Source organism: Dipodomys ordii, unplaced genomic scaffold (assembly GCF_000151885.1).
Source record: "Dipodomys ordii isolate 6190 unplaced genomic scaffold, Dord_2.0 Scaffold34, whole genome shotgun sequence".
Classification (NCBI taxonomy): domain Eukaryota; kingdom Metazoa; phylum Chordata; class Mammalia; order Rodentia; family Heteromyidae; genus Dipodomys; species Dipodomys ordii.
The window spans coordinates 8226952-8252243 of NW_012267250.1; the positions used below are offsets into that span (position 1 = coordinate 8226952).

The 25292-nt window shown below is 38.8% G+C and overlaps 1 protein-coding gene across 1 annotated transcript in view; it reads right to left on the minus strand.

Annotated features, from left to right (window-relative positions):
• Positions 1-25292, minus strand: part of Ccdc6 (coiled-coil domain containing 6) — a 99074-nt gene that overhangs the window by 14143 nt on the left and 59639 nt on the right. Inside the window, exons 4-7 of the mRNA XM_013017188.1 lie at positions 15645-15773; positions 6057-6160; positions 3837-3997; positions 437-593 (exon numbers count right to left, since the gene is read on the minus strand). Coding sequence (XP_012872642.1) covers positions 437-593; positions 3837-3997; positions 6057-6160; positions 15645-15773 — 551 coding nt within the window. The remainder of the gene's footprint in view (positions 1-436; positions 594-3836; positions 3998-6056; positions 6161-15644; positions 15774-25292) is intronic.

Here is a 25292-nt window from a genome sequence, read left to right on the forward strand (position 1 = left end):
CCCCTCCAGCATTTCTCGTTGGCTGATTTGTGGATGTGGGACATTCTGACTGGGGTAAGGTGGTATCTCAGGGTTGTCTTTATTTGCATTTCCTTTACCACCAGGGATGGTGAACATTTCCTCATGTGTTTCTTCTAGCAGTGATTTTAAATTCTGGTAATGTAGTAATAATATTAGTAACAACAAATAAATGCAAACTCTACCTCCATTGTTTTCCCATTCACAGGCTTTTGGAATGGCATTTGTTCTCTTTTATTTTGTGTTTAGAAGGAATGTTTAATCTTCTGCACTTACACCATCATGATTGTCCATCTCAATGTGGTATACATCACTACAGAAAATGTGATGTGTTAAATAAAGCCTTCCATCTCTGCCAGGCTATTTGAGTTATTTGAGCTATTTGGTTTGTTTTTACCAGGCTCAGGACTAGGCCCACCTTTCATCATCCATCTCCAGGCTGGACTCGCTCTCTGAGAGTTGTCGACATAAAGCTTCTCTTCTCTCCATTTCCCTCTGCAGTTTCCTCTGTAGCCTCAAGTTCTCTTCCCTCATGTGACGTTCCTCCTCCAGATACTGGGCCATTTTCTCTGAATCTGAAAAGCCAGAGTTCTCATTAGTGCACATTTCATGTAACTGTGTCCCTGCACTACAGTACTTGGAGACAGTCCGTCTCCCTCTGTCATGGGAAGACGAGATCTGGATCTGACGTGTATCCCCAACATCCAAGCTTTACCAATGACTTATACTTAGGGAAAAATATGAACAGGTAGTGCTGTACCACACTCACATCCCTTCTAAGTCGCTTTATGTGGGAAAATAGTGGATCATAGCTGAGTCTGCAGCTACCAGACCTCTGCTCTCTCCACTCTGTAGGGAGGGAGGGTCTCCTGAGATGAAGAAGTTAATTCTGCCTCCTAGGCATGGGTTTGGCTGCTTTGCCAGTCCACACACTGCAGTCACTCAGGGGCCTGTCACTGGACAGGCAAGCACACACTGTGTCTGCTGGGGAGGTACACAGAGAAGCACTGCACTGTATCTTGCGAAGCCTGAGTCTGGTGGTAAGTGAAGACTTGCACAGAGCTGACACCTTGTAGGCTGATGTCTTGCAGACTCATATACCCAGCTTCCAGGCTAGATACTAGACAATGGACCCAGGCTGCACCCCTTTCTCAGGAATCTGAAAAGAGGAAGTGACATGTTCTAGAAGTTCACAAGGTTCTAGAACCTCCTGGTAAGATTCCCCTCCCTTCTTGTGTTATTCTTCACAAGGTTCTATGGCACTCCCTTCCAATAGAAGTCAAAAGACACTTAATGCTCCCTCAGAATCTGCTGTTACAAAGTAACCACAATAGCCTTCATATAAAACTCAGCCTCAGTTTATCTTCTTTACTTTTCTCTGTCTTGATGCGTTTAGGAAAAGGAAAATCCTCATACCCTTTTCTCTTCTGAAAAAACAGCTGGAAATTCAGAGTAAATCTGGGCACATCTAGGAGAGTTTCTTCTAGGCTGTTATTAGCCCATAGAAATTCCAGAAAGGAGGAAGGAGCTGAATGTTACACACACCTAATGCCATCAAATTAGCCTAAGTTTTAAGCAACTCTCTAGCCATGTAGCGCTTTACTAAATGATGACTTTTCATAGATATTCAATGGCTACCTAGGATACATCTTTACAGACTGTACAAAAGCTCTTACAAAACTTTATTTTAGAAATTTCAATAAAAATGCCCAAATTATTAAACACTATTATGTACACTAAACACTAAGTCCCTGGGTTGTTTTCAATACAGCTAGAAACCCTGCTGTCTGATCAAGATGCAAAGATCTCTTTAATTGAAGGCATACTAGGAAAGTATTTACAAAGTGTAAATATATATACATATATAAAAAATATAAATATATATTGGGGGGGGTTGTGGGGCCTTGAACTCTGGGCCTGGGTACTGTCCCTGTGCTCTTCAGCTTAAGGCGAGCACTCCACCTCTTGAGCCACAGTGCCAGAAAACTTCCAGTTTTCTGGTGGTTAATTGGAAATAAGAGTCTCATGAACTTTCCTGCCCAGGCTGGCTTTGAACCATGATCCTCAGATCTCAGCCTCCTGAGTAGCTAGGATTACAGGCGTGAGCTAGAGCACCCAGCTCCAAAGTATAGTTTTAATAGGAATGATTTAAGTGATTTCCTCCCAAATATGCACACACAAAGAATTTTTCACTTAGCTGCACAAACAGTACAAGGTGTATTTACTGACCATCAGAGTAAGCGATCTTTCTCTTCTATAAATAAACAGAAAAGCTCTATAAATAGAAAAGCTCTCCAGATCGCAAGATTCATAAGTTTCCCCAGAATAAATAAAATGACAAAGCACTGTCATTCACATCAAAATGCCACCTGGAACTTTGGCAGAACCCCAAACTGATATTGAATCCCTAAGGACCAGTCCTGGTCACTGGTCTGTTAAAAGCTCCCTCATACATTCTAGGAGATGCTCAACTCAATCGAGAACTCTTGAGCGACAGATTCAAGTTCACATGTAGTTGGGCCTGGAAGCTGAGCAACAGCTGCATAGTCGCATCCAAGGGAGATCTAAGGATGAGCTCAGATTGATGGTATGAATGAATAAAAGTCATTAACCCCTCTTCTAAGCCAGACTGAAACCTACTGCAAGCAGCTAAGTACCACTGGCTGCTGCCTGAATTCAGCCTTTCTCCTCCAAACAAAAGATACAACTGTGCCTTTGGTGGGATCTGCAGTCTTTTCAAAGATCAAGCTTTGAAAAGGAACAACAGGTGAGAATTTTTTAAAAAAATTCTTCCAAAATGTCTTCTGAGAAATTTGCTTGGAGCTCAAGAAGACAAACACACATGAGGAAGAAACAGGAACAGATGACAGCTCTAGAGAGAGGTGTTGTAAGTTATCTGTCTACCCAAGACTGAACACTTCTCCAAGCTGTCTAAAATAATATTTGAGAACTCCTTATTTTGCCTGTTTCCATGGAGTGTATGTACTGGTTTTCAAAATAAAATCAAACACTATTCAGCTTTTAAAAAAGGACCTAAGGCCGCTCTGCATGTATTAGTGGTGGAAAATCTGCCAGGCATAAAATGTGAACACAGAAAGGTACACAGTATGTTCGTCATGCTTTCTATTTGTAAAAGAATTTGATAGACACATACATGTTCCTAGAACTGCAGGAAAAATGTATGAGTGTGAGACTCGGATGGCTGGGGGTCAGAGGGGAGAGGGAGACATATCTTCCACTGTTATTACCTATTCACAAAGAGGAATTTCAGCAGAGAAAAAGCTGGAATAGAAAAGACCCCAACAAAGTGTACGGGGAAAAGGAGGGAGCAGGGGCTAATCAAACATTTCAAAATCTTGCTCCTTTGATCTCCAACTCAACATCTTAGCCTTTTCCAAAATAAGAAGAAGTACAAATTTCAAAAGCCTTTATTCTTCAAATACCACGAGCAAATGTCAGGTAAGAGTAAATTCAGTAGTAAGAAAGGTAAACACCTATTTCCCTTAATATTCCCAGAGTGCACGGAGGTGTCTGGTATTGTTCCAGAACATAGATAAGAAAATTAAAAATATTCTCGACCCTCCTGAAATTATTTGGATTATCTTCTGGAAATATTCTAAAGTGTTTGCCTTCCACTATTAGAGTAGTTTTTATTTTTTAAAAATTATATATTTCAAAATGACAGTTGAGTGCGTATCAATAATAAAGTTTGATATAAATTTAACTAATGCAAACTCACCAGTAAATAGAAGTAAACCTGTCTTATTTGGTAGGTGATGAAAAATAAAATAAAATCAATGAAAACAGAGGCTACATACGCTGCAGCTGGGCAGCTCTCAGTTGCTTCTTCAGCCGCTCCACTTCATTCTTTAAAAACCTGATGTGGCGCATCATGTTTTCTGGAGAATCGATCTCCATGGAGATATCTCTAGGTGATGGAGGAGCTGAGACAGGCTGGTCTAATTTCTCCTGCAGGATTCTTCATTGGGGGTGGGAAAAAAAAAAAGAATCCAACAATGAAAAACAGTTTGCCTGTAAAACTAAACAACACTAGAGCTAGAAGAATTGTGTTTAAAAACAAGCAGCTCTTCATCCCTGGACTCTGCAAGGTTATATAACCCTCTGACCATTTATTTCCAAGCTGCTTTGAGCATCCTTAGCTGGTATCTTTCTGAGGTCAAGGCCAGTGCTTAAGTATCAACCATTACTGCAAAACCTCTATTTAACATCTGGTTCTGGTTTATATGCCTGGAACACAGAGACATTCAGACTGATCTGCTGACTAAAGGTTTAGCAGGTTGGTTTTAGGACATTGAGACAGAAAAGGAATTTTGTTTTCTTACTGCTTTTGGTTGAACTTATGAACTACTACAAATCTTTCTGCAAGATGAGTCTCATAACCTAAAATAGATAAGTAGGGAAGGGATGGGTTGGGGGGCACAGGGCGCGGTGAGAACATTGAAAAGGCTGACACTGATCAAACTGTACCGTGTTCATAAATGGCTTCAGTGAATGGCAACTCCTTTGTACAACTAAAGATAATAAAAATACAGAAAGAGAGAGGGAGGGAGGGAGGGAGGAAGGAAAGAAGGAAGGAGGGAGGGAAGGAAGGAAGGAAGGAAGGAAGGAAGGAAGGAAGGAAAAGGGAAGGAGAGAAACTCAAGTTCTAAATTCCTGCAAAACCAATGCCAAGGCTTGGCTAACTAGATGGAGGGGCTTTTTGCTTCTGCAAACAGCAAAAGAAAAAGATTAGAAAAACAAAACAAGCCAAGAGTATTGGTTAATAGTTGGTAGTAGTTTCATTTCCATTAATTATTGTTAGGTTACAGCATATAACAGGCTGATACCAACAGCTTAGGTCAACTCAGTTATTTGGTACTAACAGGTGTCAAACTTCTAGCCACACTCTTCACAAGAAGGCAAGTCTATAATCCACTGCTATAAGCTCCATTGTTTCTGGAATTCATCTCATTTCTAACTTTTATTTGAGTTTGCCCAACACCAAGTGAATTGCCTCTAGGTCTACCCTTATGGGGAAAAAAAACATACTCTAGTATGTTAAATACTGTAAACAGTTCCTATACTTACTGCATAAAATAACTTTCCATAGTTCAATTAATCTGTACTATTACAGCAAAGATAGCTGATTTTAATTATAGCCTGAAGATTTCTTGTAGCTGTTATCATTCATTTTTACTTAAAGGTGTGTGATAGATATATTTGCAAATCCAGAAATGAACTCAATCTATGAATGTATACCTAAACCAAAGTAGAAGGATTTTAAATGACAAACAAAAGATTCTGGTGAAGGGAACTGAATTTTTCACAAGCATGCACATACCCCTCAAACTGAACATTTTTACCGGCCCTGCCCCTCCCACCAAGTATAAAGCAGCTAAAAATAAGGGCCAGGTGGTATCCAACACAAAGAGGTTTAAGATTTGTTTGCTGTTGAGTGACATTTCAAAGCATGTTTGTCCAGTGGCATTTCACATGTTGAGTGACATTTCACATATTTAATGCAAAATACCTTACTGTCTTAAATATGTGCAGGTATTTGTTTAGTATGGACTTAAAAAACAAAGTCCAAATCAAGTAAACTTTAGAAATGTGTATTAAAATGAATAGCTCAAAGAATACCCTAAGTACTTTAGAAAGCAGTGGAGAAACACAGTTCAACCAGAGGAAAAGTTGAAACTACAACACCCTTGAAAATAATTTGAAAGTGAACAATAGAACCGTGATTATTTCAGTCACTGCCTTGTAACATTGAACAATTTGAAGGTGAACAACAGTACTGAGATTAATTCAGTTACTGCCTTGTAATACCAAATGAAAACAAACTATTGGAAAAATTAGTGAACAGAACATAAAGAAATGACCAATATGGCAAGTGAAAATAATGGTGTCATCCAAAGAATTAAATTGGTCCTATGTTATTCCTGGGTCACACCCACACAATACCACAACCATACCCCTCCCCCCCACACACAGATGTATGCACACATTCACACACTAAACAGCAAAACTAAACACACCTCTTTTCAGCCTCAAGTTTATCCATCCTTTTCCAGAGACGGTTAACTAGTGCTTCTTGTTCTTGTTCTAATGTATTTTCAAGGTCAATCTTCTCCCGTCTCAACTAAAGGGGGAAAAAACAGTTTTATTGAGAATGGTAGGACATGAAAACTTAGTTAAAATATTTTGATTGAACAATAAAGATGACTAAACTTGGAGCAAATCAAAGACAAAGCTCATTTCCTGGCACAGAAAACCAAATACATCTACTTTTTAAACTTCAATGGAGAAAACCATGACAGGTTGGAGGCTACTACTTAAGTGTCACCTGGTATATGAATCACATTTCTTTTCTTAGCATTTATTAGAAGCACATGGGAACTCTTACTCTTGTGGTGAAAGTTCTGTTTATTAGTTGCATACTAGGACTGGGTTTGTTACTTAGTCCTACATGTTGTTCAGTGTTCAATCAAAAAGGTTACATTACCATTTATATAAATAACTGTTAAGGTCTGGAAACCGCTCTACATACTGCTTAAAGGACTATGTGTGTATATATAAATATTTATAAAATGTGTATTAACACCACCAAATTCACTCCACTGACTACTCTGAGGATATAAGGAAGGAGAATTTGACTTGGAGGAAGGTATGTAGTTGGGGAAGGAATCTCTAATTGTATTCTATTTCTTATAAAACAGATGAAACAATTTCACAAATCAATACTGAGCAAGGTATGATAAACACTAAGGATAAGGCCAGACACTGGACACAGGACTATAGCTCTGGACCAAAGAGTCAGCCATTTTTGTTTTTTCCACATGAAACTTTTAATGGAGGTCATGATAGCAAATGAAACAAAACTCTACCTGAAAAACAGGAAGAAAACAGAGGGCTAGTAAAATAGCTGTAGAAATAACTGACTATTTGAATAACATATTTCCTGTAATTTTGGCAGTGATCCATACATTAGAAAGGACTCCTTTAGTTATAGTCTTCTGGCTCCCTCAGAAAGACAGAATGAAATGGAGGCAATTTCAAACTTTGAGCCACATATCTGGCTTCATGTCCCAGCACCATGAATTACCAAGTAGAAGACCCAGGGAAAATGAAGAGACAATTCCATCATTTGTTAAAATAAAGGATAAAAATGACTGGTGGGCTAGGAAGATGGCCCAGTGGTAGAGTGCTTGCCTCACATGCATGAGGCCCTGGGTTTGATTCCTCAGCACCACATAAGCAGAAAAAGTCGGAAGTGGCACTGTGTCTCAAGTGGTATAGCACTAGCCTTGAGCTGAAGAGCTGGTGGACAGTGCCCAGGCCCAGGCCCAGAGTTCAAGCCCCAGAACCAACAACAACAACAACAAAAAGACTGGTACATTGGGTCTTTGTGAGTCACAAGTGAAGTTACTCCCGACTGGCTAACACACTATTTTCTGGTTATCGCCATATTTGTTTATCTGTTCTACTTCTATGGGCACACGGTAAGTCCCAGGAGGCTTCATTCCTGTCTATTTTGGTCAATGATGTATCATCAGTATCTATCCTGGCAGGTTATAGACTATCAATGAATATTGGAATCTTACTGAACAAGTGAATAAGCTAACAGCACACAGTAAACAAAAAAATATAGAGCCTCAAAATACTTGCATAGAGGCTACACAGTAAAATGTGACTCTGAAGAACAATTCAAGGACAAGAAGCAGAGAACTTCAATAAATCAAAGTATTTTGTGCTATGAAGTTGGGAGACTTTTACCGTGCAAATGTTGCATCCAGTAGAAAGAAGAAACCTTGAACATTACATAGAACTTGTGTGAACTTCATGAAGCTCTGTGCTTATGACATGGTTGAGCTTTGAAGTACAATCCATAGTCATTTCTTTGGAGGAAACAACAACAACAACCCATAATCCAAGGCATTTACCCTTCGTAAATTTACCAGTGTTTAGCTAAAAGTAAAAAGCATTACTCCAAGTAGTATTAGGTAGGAAAAAATTCAAGAAGGTATTATTTTGTAGTATGATGTCTAATAAACACAAACCCAATTACAGTTGCAGTGGTCATGCATATTACTAACTCTAAAAACCAAATTCAGAAAAAGCTGCTAAATCAGTTCATGACTTAATTCTTTGCTCCTATTTCAGAGCTCTATTTCCCATCACTGATTGACAGTAAACCAAGAATTTTTATGATATACCCTAAACTAAATTTAGAACTTCTTGACTGGATAAATCTAATGTATAAAAATACTTGGAAGCATATCTAAATTCATAGCCTACCCTACTGGTATCTTCTATGAAGTAAAGGTACAAGCAGCCAAGGAAGGATCCCAATACATCCACATGTCTTCTTCATACTGCGTGTTCAAATTTAAGAATTCTTCCTCTGTGGTCAAGGTGGAAGAAGGGAATGTTTGCCCAAAATAGCCTTAGTACTCAGCTATAGGACTAGGAAAGGCTTTTAATTTAATTTCTTCTCTATCCTGAAAGGGCTGAGTCTAACCACCATTTCATTACAATTATGGTGGGAAATGTATTTTAAACTCTTAAGTATTTGACTTAAAAAATAAGTGCTGGAAAGCATCTCATTACAGCTAAGATATTTACTAACCTAGACATCTAGACATAATAAACGAAGGAAAGACTGTGAAATGAAGTTGATTAGCCTTCTAAGTTATGTCTGAAGGACATTAATCACTTCATTATGTACTATCATAAATGTTCAAGTATTCAATGCCTGAGTCAGAGCTACATAAGGATCACATCTGGGAAAATAAAAACATAATGTACACAAAATGAATAAATCAGAATCAGAACACAAAGTTTCATTTTCACTGCAAGAGTAGAGATGCTTTCCCACAACTCTGAGTTAATCTATGCTTTTTGTTTACATTGGAAAGAAGTGACTAATAAGATTTATAAGAAGATAATTAAAATTTACCACATGCAACTGGCAGGAAAATAGTGACATCCATGCACAGTGCTTCTTGCTTTAGGTCAACCTTATCAATTAAAGCAAAATAGTAAATAAGTAAAATAAAATTTAAGCACAGCCTATGTAGGTTGTTGGCTTCTGCTCAGGTGATAGGTGGAGACTTTCCCGTAAGGTGGAAGACATCTGACTCTGGTCTTTTGGTAAGATTTTTTAATTAAAAAATAAAAATCAAGCAGCTAAAGCGGGGCACCAGTGACTTATACTTCTCTATGTAACCTCATGTCACCTAGCAACTGACAGTACCATCTCTGGATACCACTAACCCTGAGGCCTCTCAAGGCCCTGAGACTGCTATGTGGCTGTTATCTATAGACTCACTATAAAGACAAGCTTAGCCCCTCAACATTGCCATGCAGCTGCAGTTCTTGCTCTCTCCATGCCCCATACTGAAAGAGAAGGGACTCAGCTTCACATCGTCACTGGGTATTTCTCTGTTCTTAGCAACTGTACTCTCACCAGAACCTGTAACTACTTTTCACTGTCTGTCTCCTCTCCCATCCCATTTCTGTCTCTAGATACACTTCTGCTTCCCTGCAACAAGGCTGCTGGACTGTGTGTGTATGTGTGTGTGTGTGTGTGTGTGTGTGTGTGTGTGTCTGGACTGTGTGTGTGTGTGTCTGTGTGCGTGTCTGTGTCTATTTTTCCCTACATGAATCTCAGTACAGCTTCCAGTCTTCTCTGCTGGTTGGATACCTTCTTCCCTCTGCTACCACTGTACTCTGCCCAGTGCTTCAGCACTAGCCACAGACCTACTTGTATCCCTATCCTTGGACCAGGCACCTTGAAAGACAGCATTGCCTGTTATCTTTCCTAGAGACTTTATGACACATAGTAGGCATGTTATTAAGGAATACATGCAATACCATTCCATCAACTACAGCATGGATGGGGGCAAAACAGAAGGCCAAAGAAATTAGGTTACTAATGACATAAAAGCACACATAGACTCATAAACTAAAGAGATGAATAGCCAGATCAAAAGAAGGAAAATGTGCAGGCTCATTTTCCCAGAACATGAGGACAAAGTACCACACGAAACAAATGACAGCTCACATTATTAATGGCAACAGCTACAACTTTTGGAGAACTTACTAGGTCTCAATTGCTAGGAATACAATGATCAGGTCATCATGGTCCCCTGCCTGCCTCTACTTTACAGGTAACTTATTAGGAAGAAGCAACTGAACAACATGGAAATACTGCACAGACCCTTCAGTGACCAGAGGGGAGATAAGAGAAAGAGAAAGAAAAGTGTGTGTATGCGTTAGGCAAGGGAGACAAACAGGTCCATGAAGATCTGGAGGCCACAAAGCATCTAGCACACCAAAGCATGTTTCTCAAACTGCAGGCCACACCCACTACTGAATTGTGAAATTGGTCTAGTCTTCTGTGACCTACATTTCTCTAAAAGCAAAACATAACCAAAGAGAACATTAGTGTAAAACACTGCTTTTTAAAACAACAAAATATATAGAGAGCTTTTTATAAAGTATCTTTTATAAAATTCTTTAAAAATTGATAAAATATTTTATAAAGCAATCTTACAAAACTAAGGCATAAGAATCAGTACATTATGTACATATACCATTCATCTAACACATTTATAAGATTATTTCTTTGTTGCTTTGTATGTCCCTCCCCCACGGTATAACCCTTGCTTTCACTGTATTTGATGTCGGTATAATTTGTGGAGGGGAAGGGGAAAAAACAAATCGTTTAAATAGGGATACAGGTGGACCCATTGCAACAATGAGATGTACAAGTCGTATGTCAAAAACAAACTTTACAACTTTGGTGGGGGGGGGTTGGGGGAGGAGGCAGGGGGAGATGGGATGGGAAGGGGAAACAAAGGAGGTGGCTACAATGCTTGATAAGAAATGTACTCATTATCTTGCCCATGTAATTGTAACCACTCTGTATTTTCACAATAAAAAATAAATTTCAATGATGTGCCAAAAAAAAAAAAAAAGAATCAGTACATTAGATTAGTATGGGCATTTATTTCTTGGTGTGAAGTTGACTTCAATAATCCTGCTTCACAAAAGGTCAAGCCACAGTCACCCATCTTATAGATAGAACTTTTTTTTCTATATTAGCATATTTTAAAAAGGGCAGAGTGTACAAAGGGGTTCATTGTGATATTCTATACATGTATACAATATATCCCCTTCCCCTCCACAAATTATACCAACATCAAATACAGTGAAAACAGGGTTATACCATGGGGGAGGGGCATACAAAGCAACACAGAAATATCTTATAAATATGTTAGATACAATAGCAAGAAAGAAAATCACATTTGAGTCCTTAACTTGGGGTTCATTTCGCTTAACATCAACTTATCTGACCATTTCTGCTTGTCTCAGACATATACTAGTACTTGCAAATAAGGAAAACCATGAGAACTCACTCCCTAACACAAAAAAGCAAATTCCGAGTTTTAAATGCTTTCTTACTGCATAAGAAAATATGATACCCAATATAGTAACCAGCTGTTTGAAGAAAAAACTTCCATTATGGGTTCACAAGAATGATCACCTATTTGTTTATAATGTCCCTCACAGCATGGCAACGTGCAGACTAGATTAATCCAGTTTATTGGATTAATACTTGAGCTATAAGACCTCATAATTTTGTAATATTCTCAATATGCTTTCTTACGCCTTCTTATTAACTGACTTTGGGCAGTGAGCATGTAGAATGCTGAGTAAATCCTCCGAAGCTAACAAAAATGCATTAAGACACTTAAGCAGGCTGTCTGAACAGGGAAGAACGAGTGTTCCCTCAAGTATAAAAGATGGTGTTGACTGTCTCACAAAAGCTAGGTCTTCCCTGAGTCTGGAAACATAACATCAGGCTGAGAAAGATGGCCTGTGTCTGCCCATCACTACCTTTGTGACTTGAGAAAGCTCCTGTTCCCTTTCTGGATTTCCATGTCTGAGAAAGGGGCAGGCCATGCACAGTCCAAACTTGGCTAGCTCTCAGAACCAAGACCCACTCAAGGATCCTCCTCTGTAATAATCTCTGGAGGGACACAAAGTATGAAAATGTCCAGAATAAGAACTAATGTCAATATTCAAGGACTTCAGCATGATTTTTTCCCCCACCCGTTGCACCACTAGGGTCTGAGGCCAAAGTTAATCTCAACACTGTGGCCTTTCCTCCCATACTGCCACACACCAACAGAACCACTCAAAGCCAAGATCCTTTACCGGGAAGCTGTTCATCTTTCCTATTTGAAGGCTGCCAGAACTGAGTCTAAGAGAATAATAATGCTATTGAACTCATTGTCTACATCCAAAGCCTGACTTTCAGTGAGAAAAACTTATAAGTATGTCCCTCTAGCATGAGTTTAACTGGGACCTACTGAGGAAGGAACCCCAACACTGACTCTGAAGGCCAATTCATATAGCCAATTTCTGGAAAAGATCTTGCCTTACTCCTTTTGTAGGTTCAACCCACTAAATACAAAACATGAATTATTTTAAAAATACTTTTGTACAATAGTAAAGTTACTGTTTGACCCAGCAATTTCACAACAAATGAAAGACTTACGTTCACAGCACCAATATTCATAAGAATCAAAAAGTAGAGACAAGCTAAATGTGACCAGATGATGAGTAGATAAATAAAATGTGGTATATCCATATGGTAGGAAATTATTTGGCTAGAAGAAAAAAAGATAATGTGGGCACATACTGCAATATGGATGAAAATATTACACTAAATGAAGGAAGGCAATGACAAAAGACCACACATTGTGAATTTTGCTCAGATAAAATGTGCAGAGTAGGCACAGAAGGTAGAGTAGAACTTTCTTAGGGAATAGGGGACATAGGTAGAGAGCAGAGTTTCCTCTTGAGGTCATGAAAATATTCTAAAATTGATGGTAGTGATAGTTGCACAATTCGGTACTAAAATACAATGAATTTATATTTTAAACAGCTGATACTTAAAAGTATCCTAAGAAAAATGAGGAAACAATATGGAAATGAGAAAGACACAGTAATTGCCTTCAAAGAGTTTATAGATAGTATACTTAGAAGAACAAAGTCACAAACTACATCTGAATCATAGTAATGTCTTTGCTCTCCTGGCAATAATACATAGTATAAAGCAAAATGTATTATTTAATGTAGTATAGTCCTTGACATATTATATAAATTAGATAATCTCAAGACATGACCAAGGAGGTGATTATGGGAACACAGATTTATTTCTAAAGAAAAAATACCCAAACACTTCTCCTTATCACTGACTAAAATTATTTACAGTTAAACAAAACACACAGTAAGATTCCCAAATCATCCAGGATGTAGCCAAAACAAAAGGGGAGGAGGTCAATTTTATGACAATATGAAATTTCTGTTCAAATTAAAATATGGGCTTTATATAGTGGATCTGAGGCTGAAGTCTATCACAAAGCCTTGCAATGCACATGTTCCATTACAGAAGTCCTCTTTAATTACCAAGATCTGAAATAAGCTTGAAAGATCAGCAAGTGATTAACTTGATATAGAGAATGTAGGCTTTTACCTTTATTTTAAAGGTGTTACCTTAATAAATTCTATAGACTTTATTAAGTATTAGAGGGAAGCAGCTGATCCCTTCTTCCCTTCCCTCCCTTCCCTTAGATGGTCTATGAAATCAGGCCACCCTTCTGATACTAGCTCACTGCTTCCACCTTGTGGCCACAGTGAAAGCCTGGGGGTCAAGGCCTCAGTCTCAAGGCCCCACTGGGGCCTATGAAGAAATATAAGACAAAAGCTGTGTAAAATTGCCAACAGTATTGTAAATACTGTGGCATGACAAAGTTCTCACTACACCAACTACTGTGAGAATTTGACTTGGCCACTTAGTTAGATCTCGAAGAACAAACACCAATTCAAGTACCTGTGAGGGACTTAGACAAGAATCCTCAAAGCTTCAACTTGGATACAACAGGAGCTACTTGAGAATTAAGCAGGTCAACATTGGAACAAAATATCTTTAAGTCCAGCTTAAAAATAGATTTAAAAGATGCAAATAGATTTGAAAGATGCAGGTTCACCAATAAAGCTGAAGGTTAACGATAAATTGCACTGGAGACGAATAGGAATATGTATATATATAGAGATCTCTCTCTCTATATCCATATCTATCTCATCAACCCTTGAAAACAACTATTTTCCCAATTTACCTGGAAGAGATGAAGGCTTTCTTAGAAAACCTAGTAACATTCCCCACTTTGAGAGCTTTGTCTATATGAGACAAAAATAACAATAAAAAGTCAGTATTACTTGAAAACAAACCCTAACTTCCCCTCAGACCTACTGCTCCCCCATCAGGTTCACACTCAAGTAAAAACTGCTCTCAGGAGTGCTGAGAGCAATGGATGAATTGGCAGACACATAGCCATGACCCTGAATTTGAGATCAATCTAACAAAGGTGCGTGAAAAGCTTAGACAAATCATCAATTAAGGTCTGTAAGACAAAGATCAATTTACTGAATTTTGCATAGCAATCCAAATATCTGTACATTATAGATAGCTTCTTATAATTTACTACAGAATACAGTTTCGGCGGGCTAGAGAAGGAAAGGACAGTAGAGGCACGAGGCCAGGGACTGCATTCTAACCAACCGAGTGGACGGAGGGATAATGACTGCCCACAGTTCTGTGTGGTGAGGAGTACAAGGACCAGCATAGACTTCTAAAGTAACATCTCTGATCTATATAAACGGCTTTCAAGGGCTTTAGACAAAACAATATGTATTATTGCTATCTTCCACTTGTTGTTCCTCTAGTTTGCCTTTTCCCATTTTAGTCCATTCTGCTCTGTTTACAAATAGAGAACTTGGGCCTAGAGAAATTAATCAAGTCTGTGGTTTACCCAGGATGAGTTACCAAGTTTGTGGCGCCATATCAGTATCAACAAGTTTAGCTGGGGAAAGATGCTCTTCACATAAGATTGCTAATAACTCAGCTGGTCACCAGTGGCGCATGCCTATAGTCCTAGCTACTCAGGAGGCTGAGATCTAAGGATTGCAATTCGAAGCCAGCCCATGCAGCAAAATCCATGAGACTCTTATCTCCAATAAAATCATCAGAAAAGGCTGGAAGTAGTGCTGTGGCTCAAGTGGTAGAGCACTTGCCTTGAGCAGAAGAAGCTCAGGGACAGTACATAGACTAAGTTCAAGCCCAGGACCAGAAAAAAAAAAAGATTTCTAATAACTCAAAGAAGAAAATGACAGATTGCATATTTTGAAGAACCTTTGAAAGAAGCTTTTTAGGTCCACACCCACTTCATCTCAGGAACTTTCATTACAGAAAGGCTCTTTTTGGTTAAATACATTCTTCACCCTTTGTAAAAAAAAAGAACCTGACTCTAAATCAGAGTATCATCACATATCTCCTAAACTTAATTAAATGTGGACAGAGAGAAAGAAAGTACAAGAGAGAATGAGCAGAGTATGTAAACTTGCCAATGATTACTTGAGAAATGAAGTCTCCACTGTGGGAAAACAAGCTGAAACACACTGTCCATTCATATTCCATAGGGCATCTTACAGCACAGCTGGAAAGAACAGCTGTCAGGCGAAAGCAGCATCCAAGGAGAGCTCAACGTGCTTACCTGCTCTAATGTAAGTTGTTTGGAAATGGTATCATTCTCCAGTTTTTTAATCTTCTTCATCAGTTTATTGACCTGAAATTCCTGCTCCTGTTCCAGATGCTGCTCCAGTTCAGCTTTCTCATGCTGCAACTAGAAAAGGAGAAGAACACAGACATGGAAATTAACAAGCGCAAAAGCCATATAGACACTGGATCAAAGGTGAAGACACTGGTTAGGAGGCCTCACCACAAAAGTGATATTACTTATATCTGCTCAAAATGCAATTGAGTACTGGGAGCCCACTCCTAATAGGTTCCTTATAGCTGTAAGTCATAAAACAAATTCAAGTAATATCAAACCATAATTAAACACTGATTTCAATTTTAAAAGAAATGAGCAGTTGTTTCTGTAGGAAAGAATAAGGAGGGTAGGGAAGGAGGTAGGGAAGGAAACTTATTTTCCAGCATAAACGTTCTGGCCTCTTTTGAGTTGTATGCTGTAAGAATACAAATTAAGGCATATTCTATAAATAGAAATGTCACACCATGTTTATTAAGTGAAGTTTATTCAGACTTCTGTTATGTTTGCAAAAGAGAAAGAGATGTCACATCACAAAATATACCAAGTGAATTATTCAGAATTACTAAACTATCTCCCATCGTGCAAGAAAGCATACTAAGGCAAAAAACAGCACCATTGATTTTCCCCAATTAATAAAATTGTACATCACACTTTGTACATCCTTCTTTAAAACCATGGAGCAGCCGGGCGCTGGTGGCTCACGCCTGTAATCCTAGCTACTCAGGAGGCTGAGATCTGAGGATCTTGGTTCAAAGCCAGCCCGGGCAGGAGAGACCGTGAGACTCCTATCTCCAATAAACCACCAGAAAACCGGAAGTGGCGCTGTAGCTCAAGTGGTAGGGTGCTCGCCTTGAGCTGAAGAGCTGAGGGACAGCACCCAGGCCCAGAGTTCAAGCCCCACAACCGACAAAAAAAAAAAAGAAGGGCTTCGCCTGATGTCTCAGAACCCAAGAGAAAGAGATAAAGTAAAAGCAAATAAGAATTAGCGACGTGCCAGGCCCAGTGGTGGTTTCAAGCCAGCCCAGGGAAGGAAAGTCTATGAGACTCTTAGCTCCATTTCACCACTAAAAAGCTACAAGTGGAGCTGTGGCACAAATGGTAGAATACTAGCTTTGAGTGAAAAAAAAAAAAATCTAAGGGGCAAGGCCCAGACCCTGAGTTAAGCCCTAGTACCCAGACAAAAACAAACAGCATACAAAGGTTAATCTTCAAAACCATTTCTTTGGGCAATCATTTTTGGGCATGAGGCTCTGAACATGCATTATGAGGCACAATTACCTCTTTTCTATATATGACCACAGAGGCCATTGGACCATGGCAATACAGTCAGAAAGTGGTAGCATTTGAAGCCATAGCAGGCTCTGAGCCCCAGACTAGGTCTCATCCACTGTACCTGAGCAAACCCAAGAGAAATTGTCTCCAGACACTAACACTCACTAGTAACCTAGCACACCCTTGGCATTTGCAAATAAGATGATTAAGCACAGGAGAAAACAGCAATGTGTGCCTGTCTGAGGGGTGAGAAGGCAGTTGCTGCATCTCTGTCTCTGTCTACACACTCCAAGGGGTACAAAGGACAATGGAGAAAGCTTGGCCTTCAGCAGACTTAGTCAGCCTCAAAATGGCCAAATCTATCTCTCCCTCCAGGGTTGACTTGATCCACTGCTCTGAAAATATACACTTGGCTTTATAAGAGGAAGCTTAAAATCTGATAAAAGTCTTCTAGAAATGTTGAGTAAACAGATGCTGTTTTTGTTGTACACCTAATTAAAAAAAAAAAGCTGGTCAACTTTGCAGGGACCCAGAAAACAAAAACAAAGCAGATCTGAAGACGTGCTTACAGGGAAAAGTCTATTTAAAAACTCAGGTTCTGTAGACTAAGAAGCAAGGATAAGAACTGAGAACCAGAAAGGAAGAGAACCGAGACCTGAGCACCAGAAAGCAAGAAGAGTTCCCATATGCCACACAGAGACCCCAATGGAACAAATAATGCCATGCTCATGAGGAAAGCTAGCAAAAACATAATCATATAACATTTTATTCAACAAGCATTTGTTGGGTGTGTTCTGATTTATGTACTATGCCAGTGGAAGATAAAATCTATAGTTCAGAGACCATCCATGCCCTCATACAGTTTACTAACACTAGGCACCTCTCCTAGTTTAAAGAAATAAACTCGAGTCTGAAAATCTTTAAACTGTTTGCCAGGTGAATTAAAGGATATAGTTCAATATTGAAACATGCTTACAGTATTCACTATAGGAAAAGAATATAAGAACAGTGAGGCTCTCACAGGCTTGCATGCACACAAGTCGTATTTAGACACATGGTCTAACCTGTCAATATGTAGGCATTTCCTTTAAGACTGCAGACTGAGCAAAGCCTACAGGAGTTCCCAATTCAGGAGGCTTTTTCTTCTCAAGAAAAGGCAGTTGTTAGCAAGATTCAAGCACGGTCCCTGGGTTACACCAGCCTATTTGGAAGATAAAGCCATCCCGAGACCTAAGTCTATCTGCTAAAGATGCTGTTTTCATTATCCACAAGAGATCACTGAAATAGTCCTGTTGTCTGCTCTGTTCTGTCACCTCTCAGGTGACAAGCAAATTTAGAAGCAGGTTTGAAGCTTCTGAACACAATTTCTTTTCCAAAGAAATCACCAAGAAAAAAAAAAAAGTAGTAAAATACAGAAATACCTCAAATCCTCAAAATAATTAAATGAAGGTTAAGATGAGCCGGGGAAGAGGCAGACATGGGAGTAGGGATCGGGAAGAATAATCATGGCATTTATCTCACAAAAATGTGTCTGAGAAAAAAAATGGAGAAATTGTTTTAAATAAATACAGTAGAGCATCGCTAATTTAAAAAAAAATGCTCCATATTCTGCAACTATCTGAGCAACAACATAATCCAGGCAGAAAGTTTCTCACCAGACTTCATATGATGGTCACAGTAAAAGTATAGATATTGTTGTATTCAATAACCTTCAGGCTATGTGTGCATAAGCGCTCTCTCTCTCTCTCTCTTTCTCTCTCTCTATATATAGGTATATATATTTATATATATGACACTTCAATAAATTGAATTTCATGTTTAGACCTAAGTCGCATCCCCAAAATACTTATTAAGCATACACAAATATTCTCAAATGGGGGGGGACTTGGAATTGAAGATGTTTTTGATTCCAAGTGTCTCATTCCAGGTGTCCATTTGCTCCATGTAAATCCAAGCAATCTGGTCCCCAAAGTGCTTGAACCAACACCCAGAGTCCACTTGTTTATTTAGAAGATATAGCTTATGACACCCAAGTCAGAAAACTCTCCAGTGAAACTGGCACAGGCCAACCATAACAACTATCAGAAGTAAATTCGAATTTCTTCTCTGTTGCTCATTTTCAGTGTGGTTTGATTTTACATTTCTAAGGCGAGGTCTTAAACTGCCTTGTAAATACTATCAAATCTTCTAATAAGGTCAGAAATCCTAAACTAAAATTCAAACTAAGAAGCAAATAATTAAGCAAATTCTATGAATATGTTTAAAATAAACTCGTGTTTGCCATATATATATATATAAAATGCATAAACATAATGAAAGTTTTTCAAAATCCAGAGTTTATACATAGTACTTTTTGTAAAAAACAATCTCAAAAATTATAGAATAGTTTTCAAAATCCTTAGCTATGTCATATATAGTTAACACTAACAATAGCAAGAACAACAAAAATTCGTGTACAACTAGAATGACATTATGTAACAGATATCTCCCTAGTATTAGGGGCACAGGAACAAAGGTTTGTTCCTTAAGATTCAGTATGAAAAAAGGTAGTATCACTGAAGAAGCCACAGCAAAGATACAACTGTGAAGCAGAACAATTTTAGACTTTTAGCTAAGCATTTTCTTATTTTATCACTGATGGCATAGAGCAAAATACCTATATCCCCCTAAAGAACGCAAATGCGGCATAAATTTTATCTCAAGCACATGAGCCTAAAAAAAAAAGTTTACTATCAATAATGGTCATGACAAGTTACAAAGGCTTTCTGGGACCTTTTCAATGAGCCAGGTCTCTTATATAAGAGATTCAAGAACCATACACCAAATGACATTTTATTCCCAGCAAAATTCTCTCAGGCAGGTAGAGGCGTTGAAATCACTCACATGGGAGACCCACTGCCAACAGGTGCACATGCAGGCCTGGCAGGTGAGCCAGCCCTCCCACCCAACACACAGGGAACTTTGCCAAGTATACATCCTGCAGGTCTGGGCTTGTCATCCAGCCAGCCCTAACCAAGTGAGGCAAACCTTCTGACTGCCAGCCCCAGGACCCGCTTTCCTAAAACAATTTGACAATGCCTCCACTTTGGCATTATCCAGTCAACACTAATACTCTTGTGTATCACCCATGTCCCACTATTCTTGGTTAATGACGACTACATGGAACCTGGCTGCATGCTCCATGTAAAAGCTTGCATAATAAATGCATTAAGTCATTGGATCATCAAAAACTAGGATCAGGTCTTAATGTCTGAAAAATGTCAAAAGGTATTTCACAAAATATCAAGCATCTCTCAAGAATCAACTTTTTAACTGCTACTGAGTAGTAACTCAAGACTCCCTCCTCAATGTCTGAATCACCACTCATTTGAGCCCACTCTAATTCCCACTTCCTTCCTGCTGTGACTGGGAGTTATTCTTGCTCAACACCTTCCATCTCTTCAGTTTATCAATTACATGAAGTCAGCCTCCATAACAACTGTCAAACACCCTCTCCTTCCTGCGCTTCTAGCCCAGTCTAGTTGAGGCTATTTATCCCTCTTCATAAGGAATGAAAGTGGATAATCCCAGCAGACAAATTCTAGTACTACAAAGCTCTACTCAAAGCCTCAAAGTGCCTCAGTACTCCATACAGACTAGACCCAAAGTCATTAGAATAGCATTTAAGTCCCTAGGCAAACTGCCAAGCTTGTTTCAGTTGGTCCAAGTGACAGTCCAAGGTTTGCAAACATAAATGACTTCAGGCACCAAGCCGAAGGGAGCAGGAGCAGGAGCAGGGGCAGGGGAGAGAAGGGGAGACAATGTCTAGGCAACGAGTGGTTGCAATGGCCTTTAAGACAGAGTTCATTCTTTTTTCCAAAGACTCATTCTTAAAAAATAAAAGTCATCATCATTCTGGCACAATACTTATGGAGACCACTAAGGCTAGAGGTCTGTAATTTTGACAATGCCTGCTTGTCACAGGAGCCCACTCTAAAAGAAGCTGTGACATTATTTCAACCCCACACCTGCTCATGCTGCACCTCAGCTACAGGGCCTGAGTCCCTCCTCTCAAGTTACTAGTAAAATGGCTCAAAAGACTTGCAAAGTGTCTTCCCACATGCCCTCAGCTTAAGGCACACTCCTCCTCAAGCTGTGACAAGCACATTGTTGTTGGTGTGAATTTTAATGTCTATTTCATGGTACTTTTATCTTTTTCAGCAGTTATTTCTAAAAGCAGCTTGTCACATGTCTTGAGCACTTTTTATGCATCGATTCACTTAGTCATAACTCTATAGCAGATACTATTATCACCTGCATTATACATGGAATGAAACCAAACATTTGAGAGGTGAGGTAACCAGCCTCACAAGTAAAGGGTAAGTCCAAGGTTCATACTGTGGTCTCCAACTTCAAAGCCTTTCTCCTTATCTTTGGCATCTGCTCACCCTCAAAAAACACCTGAGTGTACTCAGAATTACTTGTTCACAACTGCAAGCTCTAGGAAGGGCTAGGACCAGGATAGACCCCGTTCTAATTCAGAGCATCTTCTATAGCCTTGTATGTGCAAAAACTGACTGGATAAATCATACCCTCTTCACTTTGTCTAGACTGTCTGTCCTAGATGAAGCCTGAGGCTGAGCAGAATAACTAAATACAGAGGACATCATTAAGAAGCTGACAAATCAGTAATACATGAATCTGAGTATTATGACGCAGAAGTTAAATTATACAGCCTTAATAAAGATGTTTAAGAGGTTGCAAAATGTAGAATACCATACGTTACAATCCTCCCAAGTGACTATCACCCAAATGATGAAATATAACATACCAGCTCCTCAAAGTCTCATCCTGATCACAGTGCCTCCAAAACCCAAAAGACTAACCAACATCCAGAATCTTTTCTCCTAATTTTTCTATTGGCTTTATACTTATTTGCCAATAATTTTGCTTGGCTTTGTATTTATTTTTTTAATCTAGCTTCTTTTAAATGAATCTGTTATGTGAGTGAAACTGTGACTTGTATTTTTATTCCTTCATGACATTCAATTGAATGAGTATGCTGCAAGTGATCCTCTCTGCTGATGACAGGCCATTTCTAGTTTTGGACTTCACGATCAAGGGGACAGAGAACATCGACACATCTGGCGCACATATGCACACAGTATGATATACACTCCAGAGAGGAAATGCTGGGTCATAAAGGAGTATTTCTAACTTAATGAGGTAATGAATGCAAAATCATTTTCAAAGCAGTTGCAACAATTGTCATGCTTTACCAGCAGTGCATGACAATTTGTTAGTATTTTACCTTCCCTGATCACTACAATTTATGTACTTTCTCCTTTTTTTTTTGCCATGGGAAGAGTCTGTTCATGACTTCTCTTTTGTTTTGCCTCTGCGTTGTCTGTTCTTCTGACTGATTTATAGCACTGTGGTGGTTTATATGTGTTATGAAGACCATCACCTACTCTATGGCTTGTAGTTGCATCCTCTCTACATGATCTCCCATGGCCTAACATTGGCCTGCGTCTCTAGACACATCCCCTGGATTGGTGGCACTGAGTTCCATGGCAATAAATAAGTTCTAATGACAACAACTCCCAAATTTATATATCTAGTCCAGATTTTTCTACTGACAGCCAAAAACTTTTATCCAACTGTTTTCTCCATTTGACATCTAGACATGTCAATTAAACTTCTGATCTTCCTACTAAAGCCTACTCATTTGCTGCTTTTTAACACCCTAAAGGTGGTCATCTACTCTTCGAGTCATTGAAGCTTAAACCTCTAAGTCTCTTCCTCTACTTTCCTCACATTGACTTTCAGTCAATGAACAAATCTTATAGGCTATTTCTTTCAAATATACCCAGAATCCCACGATTCCCATCTTCTCTGCTACCACCTTGAAACAGTTCTCTCCACCTTTTGGCAGAGATTACAAATTAGTCATTCCTATTTCTCCACGCTCCCATATTAGCCCCTACTGTATCAAAATCTCTTCATCACCAAGAAACAAAGCAATCATGCTAAGATTCATGCAAGGTTCTTTCACTGCTCACCACCCTTCCACAACAGTGAAAGCCAAAGTCCTGGCAGTGGTTTCCAAAGCTCTTCATGATCTCCAGGTTGGTCATCAAACCTTAGGCCTATTACCCTTCCTGTCTTCCCAGGACCTCATTCCAACCACACTGGGTTCTCTATTGTTCTTCCTACATGACAGCCACAACCCCAAAATACAAACAGTCCTCCTTCAGAAATCCACAAGGCTAGCTTCTTCTTTTAAGATTCTGTTTTAATACAGCCATCATTACAGAAGTTATTTAAAATTTCATTACTCCTGCAACTTTAACAGTAATCTATATTTGTACACAGTGCTCACTAACTTTTCTTGTTTCTTTGATGCTACCTTTTCATTTTCATATTTAGATGTCGTTGCTGATATACAGCAATATAAACATACTCTTTATTAGAATTATTTGCTGTTAGATTCTAGGCATTTTCCACCTACACAATCACAAGCAAGTGGCAACCATAATTCTCCCTTTCAATCTCTGCATACTTTAACATTTGCTTGCCTTTTTACATCGCCTTGGAATCTGTAACAAAAATCAATATAAGTAATGCAGCATCCTGTAGCATCCTGTCTTCTTTCAGAATTTAAAGGGAAAGTTAACTTGTCATAAGTAAACACAAATGTTTGCTCAGGCTTTTCTTTTTTGTAATTTACTTTTTGATACTTTTTTTGGTCATCTTTAAGTAGTTTTACAAAGGACATTCAACTCAACACATCCATTTATGAGTACAATGCATCTTGATCAATGTCGCCGCTTTATCATTCTTTCTCCTCTCTCCCAACCCCATCTATTCCCTCAAGTTACCTAGTACCAGATTTTGATTAGGCCTTTTACAAACACTTACCAGATTTAAATTCCATTCTTGGTTTACTGAGATTTTATTTCATAAATTGCTATATTAAAAAAATTCTAGCATGTAAAAATGTTTTCTATCTGCTGACATTTTTAAAAATTTGGTATATGTGACTACTTACTGATATTTTATGGTTAAACCAATTTTTTAAACCAATTTTGTATTCCTTACATGAACCTAACACATTCAAGGTACATCACCCTTCTAATGAATTGCTGGCTTCAGTTTACTTTTATTTAAAATGATTTTTGCTCAAGATTGAGATTGCAATAAGGTTATTGCAATAAGGTTCTTCAGAGTTCATGGAAGTCTGAAATTATTAAATTATTGAGTGCTTTCAGTGAAGCTATCTGAACCTCAAATTCCTTTTTTATGAAGACTCTGACCACTGATTCAGTTGTTCATATTTTCTTCTTCCTCAGTCAGCTGCAGAAAAGTTGTTTTTCTAAGAAACTGTCATTTCACCTAAATTTCAAATGCATTACGATATCATTATTTGTGAGTTTTTCACTTACCCTTTGAATCGTCAAAAGAAAAGCCACTTTTCCTGGCCTCCTGGCAAAGAATTACAAGCTTAGGTTTTACTTCTTTCAGCATGGCTATGGTTTATAGCTAAGCTTATAATTCTGACACTTGAAGTATCTGAAAAGTCCTTTTTTGTTTTGTTATTTCTATTCATTTACACTCAAGGAACCACTTAACTTCATGTACCTAGCTGTCTTTGTGTGGTTACTGCATTTAAACTTTTATTTATAGAACAACTTGTGGCCTAGAATGATAGTATCTAGCTCCAGAAAATTCTGTTTTCTCTAGCCAAGTACTCTGAGTCTACCTTAATCCAGAATCAAAACTTAAATCTCTGGTCCATGAAACCAGTTTACTTTTATCCTGAGGCTGTAACTCTAGGATTCCAGCTTCAAGTCTGAGCGTAATTAACCCCAACTTTGGCCAGCCCTATTCTTTGACTTCCATAGCCTCACACAACTATCGAAAGCATAGCTGAGCTGTTTCTCAAGAAAATTCAACTGCCCTTGGAATAAAAGTGGCTCTAGGTGCAGGAGTCTCCTCTCTCCAACTATTGGTATAAGATCTAGAGTTCTCTAATGTTGTGTGTGTGTGTATATATGTATATGTGTGTATGTGTTTATATCTGTGTATAAATATTTGGGGGGGTTATTGCACTGAGGCTTGAATTCAGGGCCTAGGCACTTTAGTTTTTTCACTCAAGGATGGCCTTTGTAGGACTTGAGCCATACCTCCACTTCCATTTATTTACCAGATTTAGTCAGGTGCCAGTGGCTCTCACCTGTAATCCTAGCTACTCAGGAGGCTGAGATCTGAGGATCACAGGTCAAAGCCAGCCCTGGTAGGAAATCTCTAATAAACCACTCAGAAACCAGAAGTGGC